Below are 22,908 nucleotides of genomic sequence, written 5' to 3' on the forward strand. Positions count from 1 at the left end.
TCTAAATTAAGGGAAGTTATCACATAAATCAAACAGTTTCTGAATAATGTGTGAAAAATAATATTTTATTGTCAATAACTAGTTATTTAAACGTGATTATTTATTTTGAGAGTGAGATTTGTATCGGATCTTATATGCTGAAACACAGATATTGCGAAATTATCAATCACATCAAATGGTATGAGGTCAAGAGGTTTCTTTTTCTAAGCATTCCATACTGAGTTTCCCACTCAGGAATTTTTCTCATTCAGATTGATCTCGCCTTAGCTCGAAAGATTGAAAAGACCGATCTCGACCCGAAGCGTGAATAAGATTAGTATAGTAGACAAGACGGATAAAAGTACAAGATAAAATAGGATCTGGCGAATAGAAAACGCTGCTCGGTCTAAACAATAAATTCTCCGCCATTTGATCGACAACGAGGATCAACGAAACGATATCGAAAAGCTGAACTCGAAGAATTCTTCTATCTTCTATATTCTCTTATTTTGCGAGCCTTTACTATAGCGAGGATAATAAAAATCTCGAGAAGGAGGAGATCAAATCGATCGAGTTAATTTAATTATTAATTCATGGCTCTGAAAAAGATACAATAAACAAGATATGTTTTATTTGGAATATTTTAATATAATATATTTTAATAAAAGAGAATATAATCACAATAATTAATATATTTACGATTGATTTGTAATAAAACATTTGATGAAATAAAAGTCACTATAATCAAACAAAAATACAAATATGTTAATGTTGATATAATATAAAGTGCAACATACAACTAATCGCTTTCACCAGTTTGAGAAGAAAGTTATCTGTGAAAAAGTCAAGAAAAAAGAGAAAATAATCATAAGGACATCATGGGAAACAGCGGAAGTAGCGGGGGTGGCAACAGCAGAAAGGCACGAAGCTTGCCGAATTCGCCAGAAGCACACAGGTATCTCGACATTTCTTTTGCCAAACTTGCACACATAAAACGGGATCGAGATACGATAAAAAGAAAAATTAAAAAATAAATTATCTAATTACATATTTATGAGACTTATATTATAAATGTCAAACTCTGGAAAGTCGCTGTCATTTCCAATGTTTTTAATTGAATAGAAAATAATTAATTTAATAGTAAAATTGTGTTATAAATAACACAATTATTAATTGTTCGATTATTCATTTATTTAAGCAGGTATACCGAATTTTGGTTGAAAATGTAATAACCTACGAATCTGCTATTTATCTGCTCCTTATAACAACATTTGTGAATTGATTTATCGTGGGTGGGATTCTCATATTTATTCTCCGCTCCGACATATTCCTATTCTTGTACATTATACTCTTCTATCTTGATCTTTATTCTTTCGCTTGTCTTGACAACCGACGATGAAACCGGTTATTCAGTATACATATTTAGGATTTCCTGGATCGTCCCTTACATTGTTACTACACGCAAGTTGTTCGAAGAAATATTCATCTAGGTCCTCTTAAACTTTCATTCCTTTATATTGATTCAAATTAAACATGATTAGGAGAACCACATGTCCTGTAAGAATAATTATTTCTAAATTAATTTAAATTAAATAATAATAAAGCAAGAATGAAATGTCATAAATGTCAAAAGAAACAAATTTTATCGCTTTTAATATTTTATTATATTTAAGCAAGTAAATATTGTTTTTTTTTTTTTTTATGTAAATGGACCATTTTATTTGTTAGAAATTAGAATCAGTGGCGCTTACTCACTCACGTTAATCGAGACAAATCATGTACATACAATACTATTATTTTTATGGCGACACTAAATTCCATTTTTTTCATATTTTTCTTTGCAAAGTCGAGAGAGCTGCTCCAATTTGGTTTGGTCGCCAATTCGAATCGCGTGTCGTAGGTTGAAGGTGTCGAGGAGACTCGCGCGACCTGTGAAACAGCATCCAGACTCTAACCGGTCTTCTCGAGTTCTCGTAGTGATCGGCCACAACCGACCGGGCGAAAGGATCTGGTTTTGCATTTTTCCATTCTCGATATAGATCGGCAGCGAGGCGGTCGACTCGTAATATTTTTTTCTTTCTCTCTCTTTCTTATTCTTCCTTGTCGCATAATTACATTTTTTCGCGTATATAAGGAATCGCAGGAAATCGAATAATGGGAATCGTGAAAGATAAAGACGATATGTCTTATTATAATAATACTTTTGCGCGCTGCCAAATGAAAATACAAAGTAAACAAAAATTTAAATTTTTATATTTTTAACAATGACAAGATTTTTTCTTCCTTATATATATATATATATATATATATATATATATATTATAAAACATATTTAATTATATATATATACAAGTTTAGAAACATAGAATAATAATATATTTTGTAATTATAAAAAATAGATTAATTATGTTAATAACAATTTTTAAATTTAATTTAAGAAAATAAATATTATTTATTATCGGCATTATTTCTGTGGGTGCAATATTTTTCGCAGAGCTATTGGCAATTGCTGGCAAGGGAACTGTAAAGAATACGAAATTTTAGAGGCGGAACTTTAACAGCGATGAAATGTGGAGAGTAATAGGATCCTTTAATTAAAGTGGCTTAAAAAATTCATTCCTCGTCACTAACGCGTGGAGAGAAAGAAAGAGGGAGGAGGCTGAGTTCCCCTCGGACATTTTTTCCAGACATTCTCGATCTCGACCACCCTTAGTTAACCCACAACGAGAATTCGCGAAGAAGCGAAACTCTCTTTAAAGTCGATAATTAACGGAGTCGTTGAAGCAGCCGCGTCTTTATTTTTAGGATCGTAGCGAAAAATCGCGGTTCGCAATACTGTGTCGTTGACAACAGAATCCTCGTGGGTGGACCGGTTCACCATTCGAATCTGCAGAAAATTTAAACATAGCAAATAATCGTATGTAAATCGTGTTTTCCTTAGATTTTTGTCGAATTTTATATGCGAGTGATTTATCAATTATTATATTTTTATATCACACAAATTGAAATTTCCATTTTATATAAATAGTTTACCCCATGTATATCGTTTTACTCTATTTTGTGTGATTTTTAAATTTCTCGTCGAATAATTTCCTGACTGTCTTCCTTTTGACTTTTTCGGGGTTTTTTCCTTTCTTTATTTAGCGAACGAGTTCAAAGACATCCTCGGGTCGACGAGTGAGTCAATGTTTTCAATGTGAATGGCCGCAGAAATAGATCCTCGGGCAAGCACGTTTTGATCGCGCGATTCGCAGGCTAAATCCTACACGTTGACGTTAGTGGAACGAGAGCGGATTTGTGCGTCGTCTCGTGTGTATGTGTGTGTCACTGATTGTGCGTATCATGAGAGAGAGAGAGAGAGAAATGAGAATTCGCCGTAGTATATAAACAGGGATTATCCGACGTTACCCTCGTGTGTAACGATTGAATCATTTGGACAGTTCATTTCGGAAACTGAGCCAAGCCACTTGTAAATGATTTTCAGTTCCTAGAAACCAAGACAATACAACAGATGTTTAAATATTATATATTTAAAAAACAATCGAAACATTAGGGAAAAAAAATAAAAAGATTAATTTTATATAGAAAATTAAAAAGCTCGAGTAAAAAAACTTTGATTAAACTGTAAAAGTTCAAAAAAATATTAAGGATTTCATAAATTATTTGGAATATCTGAACACGTTTTAAACAATTTTTGTACAATTTATTCAATCACTTAACCGATAGTTGTGTGTATGTATGCCTTGATGAAAAGGAACGAACAAACAATCATATCATATCTTGCTCGTATTCCTCTAAGAAAGATACTCTCACCAATTAATTAGAATGCTTCGATTAATTAGAATGGCGCATTGTTTCCCACTGCATCAGCAATGATGCATCGTGACAAGCAGAGCGAGGGTTACGATACCGTTATGCATCGATTGTTTCGGATGCAAAAAGACTACTGTGCAAGATTAAAGTCTATGTTATTGAAATAAAAAAAAAAAAATACGAAATAATTTTATATAGCATTATTGACTCTAAAATTAAGATATATATTCTTCATAATTAATATTCTACACCTTTTTAATATCTTTTTTACTAATCATTATAATAATATTGACAGATGTTTTATAGACTATTTTTATACTTTTGAAAATTTGCATTGTTTATAATTTTTCCTTTTCTATAATGCATTATTTCTTTTTTTTTTAAATATTTTATATATTTGAGATATTTTTTCAAGAATTTAAAAGAATTCAGTATCTTCCAAAAAATGCATCTCACCGGTCGTATAAGTAACGGCATGCATCCGCGTCCTTGCGTGCATATCGGCGATAACCGGTGGTCGTCTCGAAGAGATAATAATATCGCCTCGCGGGGAAGAACGGTTTTGGTCGTCATCGTGCTTCTTCCTGGAAACGACCGTTAAGTCCTTCTTCTCTCGAGACTCTCTAAATTTATCCCGCACTCCTCTGAAACACCAGCATCGCTCTGCTTCGCGTCGGTGCACGGATTCTCTCTCTTCCTCCCTCTTCTTTTTTTCTCTTTGCATAAGATCCGGCAATTACTTCTAATACTCGGAATGAATTATTCGACTCGTTCCGACGCTATATACGCACACCTAGCTCTTGCCTCCTCTTCTCTTTGCTCTTCGTTAACACGACTACTCGCGCGCGACGTCATTGTCAATTTGCAGCGATTTATACTCACGCACGAATAATGTCGAAAGTATAAAAATAACAAAGACGATGAGATTCGTGGCGATACAATCTAAAAAATTGGTAAAATAATGTGCATAATTTTTTTATATACATTTTCTTATTCTTATTTAAATATAATTGGAATATAATCGATTTGTTAGTAGTTTTATTATTCAATATAACATTAAAAAATTATATAGCATTAAAAAATTAATAAACGTATATATTTATTACATAATTAAACGGCTTGTAAATTATTGTCGGCAAAAAACATAGATATATTTTGTGTGGACATATGTATGTTCAATAATTACATAGTAGCTAATTACGATTATTTTTAATTAAAATGATGTTTGGAAGCGAAGAAAAGTTTAAAGTTTAAGTTTTGAGTTAAATATATACGTGTAATATTTTCTGGACATTTAAATGCAAGAACTTTCTCTTATCTGCTTGTCTGACTAATGTCCGAGTTTCTGCTTGATTTCGCGTCAACGCGTTCGTGCACTTTCAGTGCTCGGGACAGATAAGAGCACAGGTTCTGTATTCTTAATCGCACTCTCATGCATAGTAGCTTTCTGAAGCTATCGTGCTTTGCCATGCTTGAAAAGACGTTTTTAAATTATCGTTTTTAAATTATCGATGCACATATAATTTTAAGATGCCATAGCCAGATAGCGATAGCACCGAAATATTTTTAAACTGACAGTTTCCCTCCTTATATGCTCTTCACTAAAATTTCAAAATTGAAAATTTTTAAATAAAATTTAATAATTATTTGAATTTTAAATAATTATAAATCTTTAAAATAAGGTAATTGAGATATTATTAATTTTATTATTGGGAACAAGTGATATATTTGTCAATTGCTTTGGAAAAAAATTATTCAATCTTGCAGAAATTAAATTTTTGTTTTGTATAAATTACTTCTACCTTTAAATATACATATAACAAGACGTAATTTAAAAGTAAAAGAGGTAAATTTATATATTAATATTAATAATAGATCGAAAATAAGCAACTCACTATACGAATAATGTTACGCCACTCGGGTTTCTAACGAAAACTGGCTTCTTACCTTCGCAAAACAGGGGGATCTCGTGATGGCGAGAATGAGAGAAAGAACATTCTCTCTCTATATCGCGGTGACGGGATCTCTAATTGGCGAGACCGTTCGAAAAATTGCATCGGTCGATCCGATCCCGGCAGTTGGCAATTAGAAGGAATGTCGTCCTGGCCGATATGCATCTCGTCGTTGCTGGTCAGCCAACCTAATCACGCGCTCTTGTTGCTCGCGGGCGTCGAAGGGAGCCCCCAGCAGCTCCCTTCTTCACTCATTTTGCAACTAATTGGGCATATGGCGCTTTCGCATCTAACAATAAGCGTCTAAACTGTTCAGTTTCTTCTCTCATACAATTTTTCGCGAATATCAGTTTATCATCCAAAATTTCGATTTAATAATAATCTTTTTAATTTAATATTATAAATCAAAGTAAAAGCTTCCTCAGAGATTTTTAAAAATATTAATTTATTATTTGCATAGAGAAAGGAAGAGAGAGAGAGAGAGAGAGAAAGGAATCGCATATGCAATCTGGAGATACCTATAATAGTTCAAAAAAAAAATTAAAAATGATATTTGCAAAAATTATGATTTACAGAAAATATAACGAGTTAATTAGCCGAATGACGAGCACGAGAGCATTATACACAACGCGATAAATGTATGTGACGAACTTGCTCGTCAGTTTGGTACTTGTAATCTAATAATTGGATTACATCGCGAGAACGATGCAAGCGTGCATGCATATCGCTGGTCATTGATAGACATTAATAAAACACATTTTGACTAGATAATTAAAAATCGAGAGAGCTGACATTATTTGTACGAAAAAAAAATGGAGTAGGTGCCATAAATTACGCCGACGATTAATGAAACAACACGATGTCGAACAAATTGCATCGGTACGCGTATATGTAATCGAGAAATTCGCTTGCGTGCAATTTGTTCTTATAATAAAGGCTCTTATCGAGCGACCATCGAACGCAATTAATCAGACGTCACGATAATAATGGCCCTCGTGTTTCCTTGTGGAACGCAAACATGCAGTAGAAATTATTTAATCCGACGCCGTCATAAATAACATAACATTACCATAAAACAGTGCACTTGCAACGAGGCAATAATGATTAATGATGATGTGAAAATTGCGATATTTAAGAATTTATTTTTATCCATTTGATTATTAATAATACAACTCAATTTTTATTAATCGTTTTATTTATAATATTTGTATACAAATTACATTTTTCAACAAATTCTATCATCTGTCTATCCTTCCTTATTATATCTTAGAAATATTTTATTCTTTATACAATTTTTTTGCAACTGATGATTCTTTTTTGTTCAATGATTTGCAATGACTAAGATAGCGCGACTTTTAAACACAGTAAAACAAAATTTATTTCGACTTTTCGAATGTTTTCTGAATATTCTCGAGCATATTTATTATCGAATTAATTAATAACACACGGGTATGATCAGTGCAAGTCAAGCCGAAACAAAGGCGCCGTAAAGGCGCCGTCTGCGGCCGCGAGACGCTCATCTCGCGCGATATTAATACGTTGCCGAGGATAAGACGTCGCGGCGGCGGTGGCAGTGGCAGTGTGGCAGTTGCAACACGCGCCGCGGCGCCCAGCCGTGGCATTAATTTCCGATATTGCTGTCGTAAATATTCGCGACTCGCCGTAGAGCATCCTCGTCGGATTGAAACATCTCTCTTTTTCTTCGATTCGACGTCGCTGAGGGGGTGCGTGCATCCCCCTACGGGGGGGTCATTTTTTATATATCGATCCTCAGGGCCGTAGGTATGCCTTTTTCAAGAAGGATCAGAGATGTATATAAAATGGTATTATAGAAACACTTGCGAAAAAGAAAAGTTTACTTTTATTACTTTTATTAATATGATATTTTAATTCAATTGAATTATATAGATTATACAATTATTATGAGAGAGGAAGAGAAAGGAAATTGTGTGTTATTTCTGCTAAACAAATTACATTTACCATTCAAAAGTTTCCAATTTTTGCGTCTCCTTCTTTTTCTTTCTTGTCACAACAAATTCTATCGTGCCTTTCCTTCCTTCTGATATTTTAGAAATTTTTATATTCTTAATAAAATTGTTGGAATTAGTGTTTTTTTTATAGCAAGATTCTAAGATCATTCTTTAGGTACAGTCCTGTAAATCGTGTTTCAATATCTTATGGGAGAACTCGGAATAGAAAGAATATCCTAAAACGCATCTGCGGCAAATCTGCATTTTGTCACGCAAAATAATGGCATTTCCCTTTCGATAAAAGACTTTTATTAGGAAAAAACATTCAAAAACGTTATATAAAATCAAAATTACAATAGGTCAAAAACAAAATAATATTTAAATTTAATATAATATGTACTGTATAATACATAAACTGTATAATATATTAATTTAATATTAAAATATTAGTTTAATATTAATATTACGAAGGAAAGAGATTTATCGAAATTATTTCTATGTATAATTTATTAAGGCGCAGAGGATGAACGAAAAAAATTGAACTAAAAAATTATTAAGTATTCTCCACAAGCGTTTTGATGCAAATCTCACAACTCATCGTGTAGTCATCGCACAAACGAAATGGAAATTTATAAAACGGCTTTATGCGTGCATCTACCCGCAAAGCTCGCATCTCGCCGGGCATAATTTAATCTCTCTTATATCTCGTTTGCATTGTGCCTTCCTCGGGCATTATTGTGTGTCGTGTCTCTGCACGGCGAGCGAAGGATTGCATCTCTCGCAGCCTCTTGCAGTTCGAAGAAAAGAAGGACCACGAGGTGTGTCCCGCGGGTCACTCCGCGCTGCACCAGCTGCACGTGGGTGTGCGACTGTGCGTGCGAGATGCAAATGGATGCCCAGTATATAAATCAGAGAACAAACTCGATTCATTCTTGATACGCAGCTTACAAAGTGTGCATTTTAAATTGTATACTTCATTATAAAATATTTCAATTTAAACAATTATTTTATATTTCAAGAATAACAGTATACTCTATATAGTTGTATTGTTGTATTGATCTCTGTATAGTTGTATTGATGTTTGTATATATTTAGCACTATATTTAGTAATATATCTCAATGGTATAGATAATTAATCGAGATCTAATTCACTTTTGATAAGAAAATAATTATTGAATGTATACGAATTAATCATTTATTCCTTTGCAACACACTCTGAATAAGTTGTTCCGCAATATGATACGGTGCAGTGGATTTTTTGTTTCCTTTCTTGTTTGCATCTGTCGAAAATAATTGAATTTGCAAGAGAATTTTTAAGAGATAAAGAAGTCGAGAAGTTGCGATACGCGAGCCAGAGGTATTAATTTTTCGCAACATTGGATTGTGGTAGTATTCTGTAGCTGCATTTAGTGCATGAACACACTAGGATTTGGATTGACAGCTGCAATTATTTCTATTGCGGCGAAATAGTGGATAAATTTAGGACAAAGCGCGATGATTTACGCGAGATGTAGATATCGGATAGCCACGTTTAGCGTTAAACGCGTAGTACGGATACGAGTCAAAGGCCGTTTCTCTGCCAAGCCAGTTATATTCGTGGTTTATAGATGGTACTCGGTAATTCAAGCACAAGTGTGTACAGAGCGCTATATAGCGGCGTTATATGCATTTACGTATGTCGAAAAGCTGCCGGTTGAAAGGAACTTAACGACGTATTTAAACGTTGATTTATGCGTTTGCTAGGGACCAAATTAAGTTATTAATTAGATAATGACTTAAGGCTCCTGGGTCCTCACCGCGGCCATATTGGATTGTGACGTCAGAAGCGAGAAAGCACACGCTGAAAATTCTTAGATGCCATTTTTTAATGAAAAGATATTTCAATTAAACAGCACTTCGGATGGCTTTAGCACACTCTTAAAAAACCCCGAAAACTATCCTTTTCCCTTTATAATCAATCAACAGCTGTAAAATGATTGAGATATCAGACTTTGACATGCGGAATGACTGCGCGCATGTGCAAAGACCAGATAGACTGGGCTTCATAATATTACATTTTACAGCTGTTGATTGATTATAAAGGGGAAAGGATAGTTTTCGGGGTTTTTTTAAGAGTGTGCTAAAGCCATCTGAAGTGCTGTTTCATCGAAATATATTTTTATTTCGAAATGGCATCTAAGAAATTTTAGCGTGTGTTTTCTCTGACGTCACGATTTCGACATGGTCGACAAGGAGCCAGGAGCATTAAAGAAGATATTTTATACATGTACAATGTGTACAATCAAATTTAATATACAGGATCTCCGATAATAATCGTGCCACCCCTCGTGCAGATAGAGCGAATAAAACCGAGTAGGAAAGTCCTCTACCGTTTTGTGATCTTCGCAACAATTAATGAGAAATAAATTAAAAAAGATACAGGGGGGGGGTTACTAGGGCGCGCGACGATGCGTTGGAATTAATAATCAAGTTTAATTATGTATAAGTTTTGTATAATTTTTTTCAGATTTTTTTTCGTTATATTATTATTATCATCACATATCAATTATTTTTTTTTTTTTATACAATGACATTTATAATTATATTTTTCTCAAGATGGTAAAACATAAATAAATATTCAACTAAAACTAATAACATGTTTATATATTTTCTAGATAGAACTTTAATTTAATCAAGAGAATCCGAAAAGACGTTCAAACGAATTAACAGCAGATTTTCGTCTCATTTCAGACTACCGTCGCCTTACAACAAACAGTCGACGGGGGTTGGCGGCGCTGGGGGTGGTCCAGGGGGTGGCACGAGCATACCCCTGCCCGCGACCGTCGCTGCCACCAGGAGATGCCCTCCGGACAAAGTCAGACCAGCTCCAGCACCGACACATCAATCACAACTCGGTAAGTTCCGTCAACTCATCTCTCTTACTCTTCCCCCTTGATACAAACTGCAAACTTTTCGCGCCGCGTTTTGCAAACAACCCCGTAAAACCTTTGCTCTTATTGCGATTAAGTATTTGCAATATTAGAATATAATAATTATATCATGATTTTATACTAAATTTTAAGTTGACAAATTTTTAAATCATTTATTTAATAATTAACAAATATTTTAGATATTATGTTGATGATTAAAAAGATTAATTGAATATAAATTATACACGTAACGAGAAGATCTTTGTGCGAATTTTGAAATTGTTTTAGAAACTTTTTTGGACCCTTAATATCAAAAACATAAGGTTGTATGTTTAACTTAATAAATGTACAATTCTCACACTATTTATTGACACTTGATTAATAAATTCAACAGCGTCTTTAATCAAGTTTCAATTAAGTAATTTCTAATAATCTCTTTCAATAATTAATATATTATATTTAGAAGTTAATTATATTTTGTGTGTATATAAAATAATATACGATATCATAAAAATTTTCTATAAAATAATTACTTCAATATTATAAATAAATTTATTAATTGTGTTTTTAAAACAATATATAATATATTATATACACAGATTTAAACACTTTAAATATTGATTTAAGTAAAAAATCAAGCAGATATTAAATAAAAATTATTACATAAAGCTCAATTATGTATTTGCTTAAATAATAAAATATTACAGTAGGTGGAAAATTGCCAGATAATTGTCTGAATGGTCTGACATTTCACATTATTTATCTAAAATTTGTTACTGCATTATTAATGAACGACAAAATATGATAAAACTCCAAACCTTTAAAAACTCTACAATAATTTGAAACAGCAATCGATAACTGCAGCAAACACACGAAATTTATTATTTTTGTTGAACGTTATTGCTTTGCGGTACGATCCTGACGGTGTCTGCGCGTTCCGCATTTTTGCATTTGAAAAATCATTAGCGAGCGATATCCTTTAGCTAAATCGATCTTTCCGCGGCCAGTTTCGCCAGCCGGTTTCCATTATTTTTTTATATCGCCGGAATTTTATAGCGCCGATCGTTAGAGTATCGACTTTTTGCATGGATGTATATGGAGTATGTCAAAAGTACTGCGCTTTCTCTGACTTATTGATAACAATCATTGGAATAATTCAAGAAAAAAAATTATATTAAGTTCTACTTTTTAAATTTATTAGATCAAAAGAAAAAATTAATCTTTTTAAGTTAATTTTTTTATTTATTGAGAGAAAATCTCTATTCGAATTTCTCTCACTTGTTTCTAGATAAGTCTCTAGATACTTGAGAAAGTTTTGAGAAATTTGCATAAAGTCGCTATTTCTATTATTATTATATATTATTATAAATTAAGGAAGATCTCCGCATGATTAAAAACATTTAAAGAAAAAAGATTAATTTGAGATAGATGTGAATTTAAATGTCGGACGGATAACTACGAAAATATGCAAAATTATAGAAAGACTTTGTTCGTTTTAAACAATTAAACGATTTCTTCTTTGAAGCCACGTTTCTTCCGAAACACAAAAAATGGGCGCAACGAACATCCGCGTTAAAAACACCCCATTAGCCATTAGCTTCATGAATGGCTTTTAGCAACCCTTTGCACATTTCTGACTGTCACAGGAGATTCTGGACCGCTATGGGAACTAGTCTCCACGGAGCTCTCCTGTCCCGCGAATACATACGGTGGCTTGTATGATCGTATCTACCCTGCGTGCGCTTTTGTGCGCATTCGTCTCTCATTTAGCCCTTTTGTATATACATGCGTGTACATATATGTACGTGCATATATGTGTGTACATGTGTGCGCGCGGGCAAACTTCCTTTCTGATATATATATATAGGTATATAAAAAATAGATTTGATAAAAGCACTCGACTCTCATTTCTTAGCATTCTTTCCTGAAACTTACTACATTTACTCTCGTCATAATTCATTCATGTCTATCTTATTTAACTGCACTTATTTTCCTTTGAAATGATAAATAATCTTCTTGGTTTCCTTTATATATATATATATATTTCTCTCTATCGCTTTCTCGCATACGTACACATTCATCTATTCTCTCTCTATTGCGTGCGCACTGCGCATACATATGGCGATATTACATACGAAGGGAATAGAGGGTAGAGGTGGTGGAAACCCGAGGGAGTGTTCTCCGCCCCTGCGAGATGATGTGGCACCCCATAGTTTATATTTTACTCTCAACTCCCGAGTTTCCACGAGCCAGATGTGCTCGGGCACCCGATTTACAGAGGCGCTCAACTTTGAGCCTTCCCGCGGGATGATGCAGGGCAGAAAAGGAAAGTGAAGGAGGAGAAAGACCGGTCTTTTCGAGAGGACGATAAAATTGCACGTACACGCGAGTCTTTCTCTCCGCTTTCGACAATCGTCGGCTCTCTCGCTCGATTGCCTCGCAGCCGTCGCGAAAAATGCAAATGCTAACCGGTCCTCGTTGTCGTGCGATTATTTTTTTCTTATAGGGGATCTCGGACACGTGCTCGTGCTCGCCATTACGGTAATCAACGAAAACGAAATTATAAAGTGTCATTCCTGTGTAGTTGTTTTATTCATTTAGTTAGTGCCGGAGATTTTCTTTTTGAAAATTTGAAAATAAAATATGACAAAACAATGCTTTTATGGTATATACATATATATGTGCATAAATGTGTATATATATAATATAAAAATATTATTTTTACAAATTTATAAACGAAAATGTAATAATAATAAATAAATACTTTATGTACTTTTTGTTTACTTACTCTTACATCTGCGTTAATAAATTTGCGAAGAAAATATTTTTCGTATATAGGAAAAAGTAAATAAATAATATTTATCAAATTTATTACGAATATAAAAGATATATTTTCTTTCTGAATATTTATGATAATGGTTGTGATAATAATAATAATGATTGTGTATGTGAGGATTTTTTCTTCTTTATTTCTTCATCATTTTTAAATCATTTATTATTTTATTTATATAAGTTTGAATATTATTTTTTCATGTTACTGTACTTGTACTTTTTTCACTACATTGTAAGCTTCCTGAAGGGCAAAATTTGCATCCCCTTATCGCTTATTTACACGGTTGGGCACCGCTGATGTGCGCCTTTACCGGGGGATGTTCTGTACTTTCTCTTTTTCCTTCTCTCTATCTATTTCGTCACTCTCGCCACTCTATATATCGCGATATCAAAACGCGCATGTTCGTATGTCTGGATACAAAATGCGTTTCTCCTTCGTTCAAAATAGACTTTTACGTCGTACACAAACTAGTCGGCCGGCTATAATGCACGCACGCATAAACTAAAGGAGGCTCTCCTCTTGTCATAGTTTACGATATTATAGGAATTTTAGTCCTTTTTTTTCTGATTATCTGTTGCCGAGGTTGATAGTTTAGACGACAAGTTTGTCTAGGCGTCTAGGTCAGGGTCTTGATTTACATAGCTATTTCCCTCTCGATGACATATTCGTGGATTGGAAATATATTTATGGAATTTCTCTCGAAGATATAGATATAATCTTTTCTATAGATATAATTGCTACAATGTTTTTTATCTTTGTGAGAGATATCACTGATTTAATATTAATTATAAAAATATATTGAATTAATTTCTTGCTCAATATTAGATCTCGTCACTGCGGTATTCTTACGCACATTAATATCGCATTCAAAAATTTTCTCATATTATTTTTATCTTATGATTTCTTTTATATTTAATTAATTTTTTATTTATTATTTAATTTATATAATGTATATCAATGATTTCAAATTACTTTAACGGTAAGAAGACATCTCTCATATGGGTACATTGTTTTTTTAATATTTATTTTTGGATATATTAATTTTTATATATTTTTATAATACATTGAGTTTATATTTGTGGATGCACGAAATTTTGCAAACACCGTATGTACAGCTCTTTAAGCGACGTATATGAATTAAAGCTATTGATTGGATAACGCGCGTTTATATCATATTATTACAGTCACTAAATAGAGCAGCGTGTGTTTTAATTAGCGTTTGTTCAATTTCATGCGAAATTATGCCTGCCTCGTACACGAACGTATCGATTTTTCTCTTGCTCTCTCTTTCTCTTTCTGCTTCGAGCTTAACTCAATCCCCGTAATCCGCCGCGCAACTTCCCGAAGAGATTTCCGGAACAAGGAAAAGAGTCCCGTATGTGTGTACTAAAAGCCCCGTAATTAAAGGATGCTGTCTACCGTATCCCAGACGGAAGTGATCAAAATCATGTGTATATTAACTTCAGACCTTTTAAAATTTTGCATAAAAAAATTAATTATTTTATTAAAATATATTATTTCAATTTTTTATATGTATATTTATCAATTGAGAAAAAATTTTATAAGCAATATCTTTGATTTTTTTATTGTGTGAATATTTTTTACTACATATATGTGGAAATTAAAAGATTTGTAGAACTCACAGTTTGTTGAACCTCTCTCGTAAGCGAGAGAGATTTAATTTGAGATGTATACGCACATTGTGAAATTACCTTAAGCCCAGTAATCCCGCAAGAATCTTCCAAAGAGATAAGCGAAAGTAAATTAAAAGAGGAGAAAAAAAAAGAGAAAGAAAAGAGGAACCGAAGAACGGTTTCGACCATTCGTCACCTCCGTTATAAACTGTCTTTCGTTTCGCGGGGGTACAAGAAAAAGAAAGAGACGCTTCCGAGAGAAAGAGGAAGCGCGAAAAGATCGGTGTTGGGGAGAAGAGGCTGAAAGAGGCGAAGGGGAGAACAACGAGAGAAAATTGAAGTCTCGAAGCACACGTAAGATCTGCTGCTGCCGGTCTTTAACCCCGAAACACTCGAGCGCCTCAGAGATTCTCAAATCTAAAAAAGTTCATTTTAAAAGTTTAGAGGTTTTGACATGTAGAAGGCGAAGCAAATATTTTAATTTAAGAAATTATTCAGATAATGCGGAAATACTTTTTAAAATGGATTATTTAGGATTACATAGCATAGCTAATTTTTTTTTAAGTTTTGGATTGCAATTTAAAAATTGCATTTTTAAAGAGAAAAGTTTTATAAGAACGTATAAAATGTTTTCTAAATTTGTGAGCTTAACCAAATATATATTGCAATATGCATAATAATTTTAAATCTTTCTTTTTTTTATTATTTCATTTATTTAACATTTTTATTTTGCCATAATTTATTTGTATGATTTATAGGGGGACAGAAATTTTTATTTTATTACACTAGTTTTATATATATAATATTTCTTACAAATTTTAAAGATATATATAATAATTTATATCGATTATATATTTATTAATATTTATCTTATAAAACAAGAATTGAAATCTCTGGTTGACCAATAATGACATGAACTACTGATTTTGCATTTTTTCAATATATTTATATGCACGCTCTATCTGTATTTTTATTTTTTATTTATAATTTTTGTGGTTATCTTACATCTTTATAATTTCTATTTTTATATCTTATTTCTTAATAAAAGATATTGATAAATTCTTACAATTCTGAACCAAAATATCGGTTGGGCACCGTTAAACGAGGACATTCAGGAACCCTTAAATCTTCCTCTTCCTTTCGTCTTTCTTCAGCCTTGTACTAGTTAAAAATACCATTCTACACATACATTTGGATACCGGTTTGATACTGGTTTCGAGAATCGGTCTCCCTTGAGCTTGCTATACTTATCTGAAACAGAAGAAGGCGGATGATAGTGACACAGAAAAAAAGAAAAATGCTATACGATAGAAAAAGTGCAACGCGATCGACAGCGCGTTTTACCAGGAATTATGTGCATCATCGATGCAGCTCGGAAGGAAGGGGGGAATGATTTAAAGATATAAATAACTCGCACTTATTATTAGCACAAGCGGTGCTTCTTCTCTTTGCAAGGTCTTCGATCTCTCAGAAAGATCCCTTCTTTTTTTTCTTCTCTTTCTTCTGTTCGATTTTGAAATCCTTTCTTGAAGTTTCTGAAGGTTCTCAAAAAAAGAGCACATTCCATAAAATGCAATTCATAACTATACAAACTAAACAATTCATAAATATACGTGTAATTATTGTGTGTTATTTGATAATAATTACATATCTCAACAGTTGATTTAAATATCGAAATCAATGGAATTGATAAGAATTAAAGAAAAAAAAGTTATAAACAGATTGAATCAATGATAAATAGCATATAAATATTGAAATTATTTTAATTTAATATTTTGAGAATTGCGAGAAATGAAAGTGTAATTAACGTGTATTTAACGTTCAATCCTTAATGAAAGATCTATTAATTTTTAAATGCGATACATACAAATAATAATTAGTAATTTTTAATATAAAATATAAGATAAATTTAAGAGACAGTAATTAATTCAAGAGATTGCAAGAGATGTATGTTACCATATATAATGTGTTAATTGGCTTTGTTTCACGACATATTAACATCGACGTTAATATCGACGATTTTTCTCATAATCCTATTTATCGTAATTCCCCTTATATAGTGGTTGCCGAGAAATATTGTAGAAATATATGAGAGAATACATAGGCACGTACAAAGTTAAATTGGCATTGCCGATATTATGTCGTACCTACACATAATATAAAATGCTACGAAGCACCTTGTGGGGAAATCCTATTACCGATATGTGAGATATACAAAGGTATAACGAAATGATATCGCATTATATATTAATTTACAAAATTGTGAGAATTTGTATATAAACATTGAATTTGTTTCGATTGGATTCATTACTTACGAAATAAGAAAAAAATAGTATTTTATAAAAGTATTATAAGTATTTAATTTTTTCCAACGTGAGGAATATAAATATTTTATGACGTTACAATCAATTTTGATTAGTAATATTATTATTTATTATTATGTACTATAATAACCCTTTATTAGTGTATATATAATTTCTGAAAATTTATAGCAATTGTATATATGTATTATAATACTATATTATATATAGTACAGAATTGGAAAGTATTTATAGATATATAGATTTATACATATTAGATATAGTAATTATATAGATATTGTGAAATTTTGTCAATTTTTCCTGAAACTCGATAAGCAAGAATATTCACGAATCTGTGCGTTATCTAGACATTGGCACGTTTGTGTGTGGGGTATTTCCACCCTTTGCAGGGATCTTACCCCTTATCACTCAAAAAGCAAGAGTGGAATCCGCTTTGTTCCGGGGGTTGGAAAACTCACCCTTTGTATGCCATCTACATGCGGTGTTTTTTACCCTCCGGCAATTTTTAACTGTCACCGCCCGCTTTTCCTCTTTCCCAACTCTCCGAACTTGCATCCCTCAAAGTTCTACTGCACTCAGACTTACCTCTTGCAACTCTTAACTCTTTCCTATGCAATTTACAATGTTTTTTCCGTTTCTTCTAGGATCTTTTCATATAGGTATATATTTTTCTAATATCACAGCTGAAATATCAATGTCAAAAACATGAGTTATCAAAAGCGAAATATCGATATTTTCGGAATGCAAATATTGTAATCTTTTTCGTACGATGCGGGTATATCCCGCAGGAGACACAAATATACGCCGATATGCATCCCTCGGGATACATAGCTCGCGATGAGAATTTTTATTAATCGCATGCTGCTACCTGGACAAAAAGAAACTCGTCGGGTTTGGATACCTTTGATTCCTGCATTTTTCCTTCCCTATCCATCCTTTTTGAATCTGTCCCCCTTCCTTCTTCTCTTTCTCTTTTATTCACACACACACACACACACACACACACACACACACACACACACACAGATACTATGTGTAATGCATTTTCTCTTACATATTCCCTTTGGTACCTTTTTTCTCCAGTACGCATTTTTTTCTTTACATATTTACACATTTTTCTCCTTTTTACCTTCCTCTTTCTACTTTACTTTTTCTTTTTGTTTCTTGTTGTTAACAGAGAAACTCTTTTGATGGGAGTTCTTATATCCGTCTTTTTCGAAACGTCGCGGTTTTTCTGGCAACAATGTCGCAGCGCACTTTATTATTATCGAATTCTCCATAGTCGTTCGTCGTCGTTTATGTTATTTTACGATTCGCGGTTATGAACATAATCAATTGCGTGAATCAGTCAGAGATAAAAGAAATTACATAAGTAACTAATAAGAAATTAGTTTTAAGAGAAGTCAATCTTGATTTGAAAAATGGAATTAAGAGAAAATCAATTATTATTCAATTAAAAATGTTCCTTTCATTTTTAATTTTTTTATATACATATGTTGAGAATTTATTTTTATTTAGACGGAGAATTGTTTAAATAAAATTATACGCTTAGTAAATAAAATGTACATCAAAGGGACAAAAGCGAGTCAACGATATTATTTGCATGTAATACATACATATCACTGCACTGGCTAATGCAGGTACCTGCATAATGACGAATACATAAAGGACATATGACTACACGTTGTGCATATTGTGATATATAATATTGATATATATGTACACCAAAAAAATAGACACCACAATAATCTCAAATATAATGCTTTTGGAAGTAATCTTTCAATTAATTCTTATAAAAAGTATATAATTATTTATTTTAATAAAAAGAAACTATTTAATAAATAACATGATCAAATTATTTATTATACATTAATTAATTATAATTAATATTATTTACAATATATTTAAAATTTTTTATTCTATTACTTTACTATATAAATATTATACTAATTAATTTCTTGCTTTTCATTTGCTTTTCTTATTTCTCTTTTATATTGCTATTTTTGAAGCTTTCTCTCTAATAATTTTAAACTTACATATCTTCACAGATGCATGATTTCGTGCGATTTTCATCTGTTTTGTAGAATCATAATACATGTATATTTCGCAATTTCCATTACACACCTTTCTCGTTGACGAGTAATACACATTATTTAACGCAGACGCGCGCGTTTTCTCTTACGCATAATAAAGTCTCGCGTGAAAAACGAAAACTTCCGAGAGCACCCTCGATGAGTATCTTTGCACAATATTTGTTCATTTGTTGTCATTTTTATCGACATCACACACCTGCGCATGCATCTCGAGACGAGCGTCCTGAATAGGACGCGACACGTGTATGTGACAGAGAGAACTCGGTGAGAGGGTCGTTTTGAAAAGAGGACGAGGGTCCTGCAATCGGCAGGGAAGGAGAAAGAGAGAGGCAAGCAAGCACAGGACAAATAATAAGGGAATCTGGAAAAAGGGGAGATCGCAATTTGCGCCGAAGCTTGCTGCAAAACGAGACAGCCTGACGCGGCGGGGTACTCGTTCGTTCCGCGCGGGGAAAAATATCGTCGATTGCACGCTATTCTGCTGATGAGCGCCTCTTTGTGATGAGGAAAAAACGCGATTCTTGCTGCGTTCATCCTGTACAACTTTGGCGTTTGGAAAATATTACATAGCAATATTGCAGCCTTCTCGGTCGGACATTAAGACTCATCCAGTTTGACTGATACCTTTGCATGTATGTGACGTATGTGTTTGTGTATTTTGTAACGTTGTTTTTTATATTTTTTTTAGAAATGAATAATTTTTTTTAAAAATTGAAAATTTACTTTTTTTAATAATATAGATATATATAATTAAATCATATTACATATTATTTTTAGACTTTCGATATTCGAAACCCGCAATCTCGTATAACGCGCTGCAGCGTCGCGAGCAATCGAATGCTATCGACTTTCAATCGAATTCAAAGAACCTCGAAATCTCTTAGAGATTTTTCTGCACATGGTCAAAGCACGGCCATTCGAAGCATCTTCGCTGCAATTGATCAAATATGAAATTGCCGGCGTAAAAAGGCACCTTCGAGTTCGCTTTCATGCTCTTCTCGATCGATCTCTTTTGCCGGTTCCTAATCCTTTTCCGTCGTTCTCTCTCGGGGAACTCTCGATCTCTCCTCTTATTCTCATCGATCTCTCAACTTTTACTCGGTGGCTTCGTGAACGTCCTTCCTCAAAAGTCCGCGACGACAAAAAACTTGAAGCTAAGATGAAACATATTTCTCTCGTTCTTGAGAGAAAAATTTCTTTCCTTTCGCTTCTTTTTTAAGAGATACGAAAATGTGCAGAACATTCATTCATTCGCGATTTTAATGCTCTACGTGATTTGTCAAACATTCTCGCAATCACAAAGACCGGATGCTTCTTTTCTTCTATTTAATATATCTATAGAAGATTTAAAAGTATAAACAAGATGACTATAATTTCATGAAAAAGATTCGTAGATGTAAAAGAGTATTACATAAAATGTTCTGTTTTTTTTTGTAAATAACGACGCACACATACACACATTTTCAACAAGATATTTTCGCACTTTATCCAAAATTATATATTTGGCGTTTTTACTACATCAATACTATTTTCTATAAAATCTGTTTCTCTACATCTGACTGATATTGCAGTGTGATTTTTCCCCCGATCTCCCTTTCTGTACAAAAAAGAAGTTTCTTGCGAATGGCCGACATGTCGGCACGCGAGGCATTTGATTCAAAGATGGAACAGCATCCTTCGCTCAGGAGAAGCGCTCTTGCTTATTTGTTCCGCGGGTACTGACAGCTGTTGCTGACATTAACTCCATCTTGTTTCACCCCACGCATCCCTACATTGTCGTCCCGATCAATTCCCTGATCGTCGGCCATTATTAAACCTCCCTTAAGTCGAGATCTGAAGAGGCACACGTGTTCATTTTATTCATAAGCGAACTAACATGAACTTCTCATTCAAAATGAATCTCAAAGACTTCGTAATATAAATATGTACAACCATAGATAATTAAATAGTTGTAAATGATTAAATTATTTCAAAGTTATACTGATTCAAATATGTTTGCATAAAATTGAATTAATTTATATTAATTTGATTATTTGCATGATATAAAAAGTTACATCTTGATTTTATATAAAATAGAAATCAAATCTTAATTAATTTTTTTCAAATCATTTTTCAAATAAGCAATTATAAACAAAAAATAATGAAATAAATCAGGATACAATGGATCAGATACAATAATTTTTATCAATCTTTACCAAGTATCCATAGAGCATTATCGAATCAATCAAGACGTGAAGCGACAGGTGATTCCGTTATCGTATAGTTAATGGCGAACCTTTTTGAGGTATATTCGAGGCACCTGGTTCGATCGCTAGGGGAAGAAAGAGAGGAAAGGGACGAGAGAGTTCGGTACATGCGCTACATTATATCTTACGGGTCTCGGGATCATCATCGTTTATCATCGCATCTCATCATCGTCCGACGCACCGTTACGCTCGCGTACCCCCACCTGCGCCGACGTCCATCACGATTTGCAATTTCATTATTTTTCATTAACCCTCATTGTAGAGAGAGAGAGATAGAGAGATAGAGAGAAAGGGAGACGTGTCTCATCCGCTCTTCTTTAAGCGCAATGAGATTAGCTGCACGCTTTATTATTTGGTATAAGCGAGTGCTTATACGAGGAAGACTTGAGCGAAACACTTTATCTATTTTTCATCACATGACAATTTGCATAAATGGAAAATAAAAAACTAAAATAAGAGAAAAATACTAATATCCTATTATCAACCATCAGAAATATTATACTATCTAGCTCCAAAATTAATAGATTAGCTAAATTAAAAATTTAAATGCCAGTAAAAAATATATAAGAAGTGAAATTAATATAGAAAAATTTATAGTATTTATAGTATTTGAGACAACGCTATTGTGCGTAATCGTAATATATTCCTATCTAAAGAGAGAATTTGTTATTACGATAACATAATTGATAAATTATACACGAGGGATGCAGATAACAAATCTTGTTGGGAAACAGAATCTCAAGGGAACGAGGGGCGCCTTTTTAAGGTACTCTACATTTTATCTTCCATGTATTCGGATCTTATCAGAGTTAAAGTCGCTAAACATTGAATCACGAAGAGTAGGAGGACGAGGAAGGCAGATTGACAAGCGAAAGGAAAAGAGGCTTTGTACAGTTTGTGTGCGGTTTGTGTGAGTCACAGTCTGTTTGGGGCTTAGGTCGATCCCACGGGACGCCTGTGGGGATCCGCGAATACAGGAGAAAAAGGGGGAACGCGGTGTTCCACCCTGCGCTAATTCGACGCACGTGCGCGAGAAAACACAAGAGAAAAAAAGCCCGCGAGGGACGATCGAAATTGAAACGACCTCTCGATCGCCATTCCCGTCAATTACGAACGCGATATTATCTCTATTCGTTTTCTCGTTCCTTCGTAGACATA

The 22,908-nt window shown here is 33.3% G+C and overlaps 1 protein-coding gene across 8 annotated transcripts in view; it reads left to right on the forward strand.

The window, feature by feature from the left end:
- Window positions 1–22,908, forward strand: part of Sick (sickie) — a 155,963-nt gene that overhangs the window by 69,480 nt on the left and 63,575 nt on the right. For 5 of the 8 annotated variants that reach the window (XM_083046695.1, XM_083046690.1, XM_083046691.1 and 2 more), the window contains one exon: window positions 10,427–10,608. In XM_083046695.1, coding sequence (XP_082902821.1) covers window positions 10,427–10,608 — 182 coding nt within the window. Of the gene's footprint in view, window positions 1–692; window positions 935–10,426; window positions 10,609–22,908 lie in introns of those variants that run through there. The other 3 variants (XM_083046697.1, XM_083046696.1, XM_083046692.1) reach the window with 3 other exon arrangements.

The sequence above is a fragment of the Prenolepis imparis genome, unplaced genomic scaffold (assembly GCF_030444845.1).
Source record: "Prenolepis imparis isolate NDT839.2.m4 unplaced genomic scaffold, iyPreImpa1.0 SCAF_9, whole genome shotgun sequence".
NCBI classification, from domain to species: domain Eukaryota; kingdom Metazoa; phylum Arthropoda; class Insecta; order Hymenoptera; family Formicidae; genus Prenolepis; species Prenolepis imparis.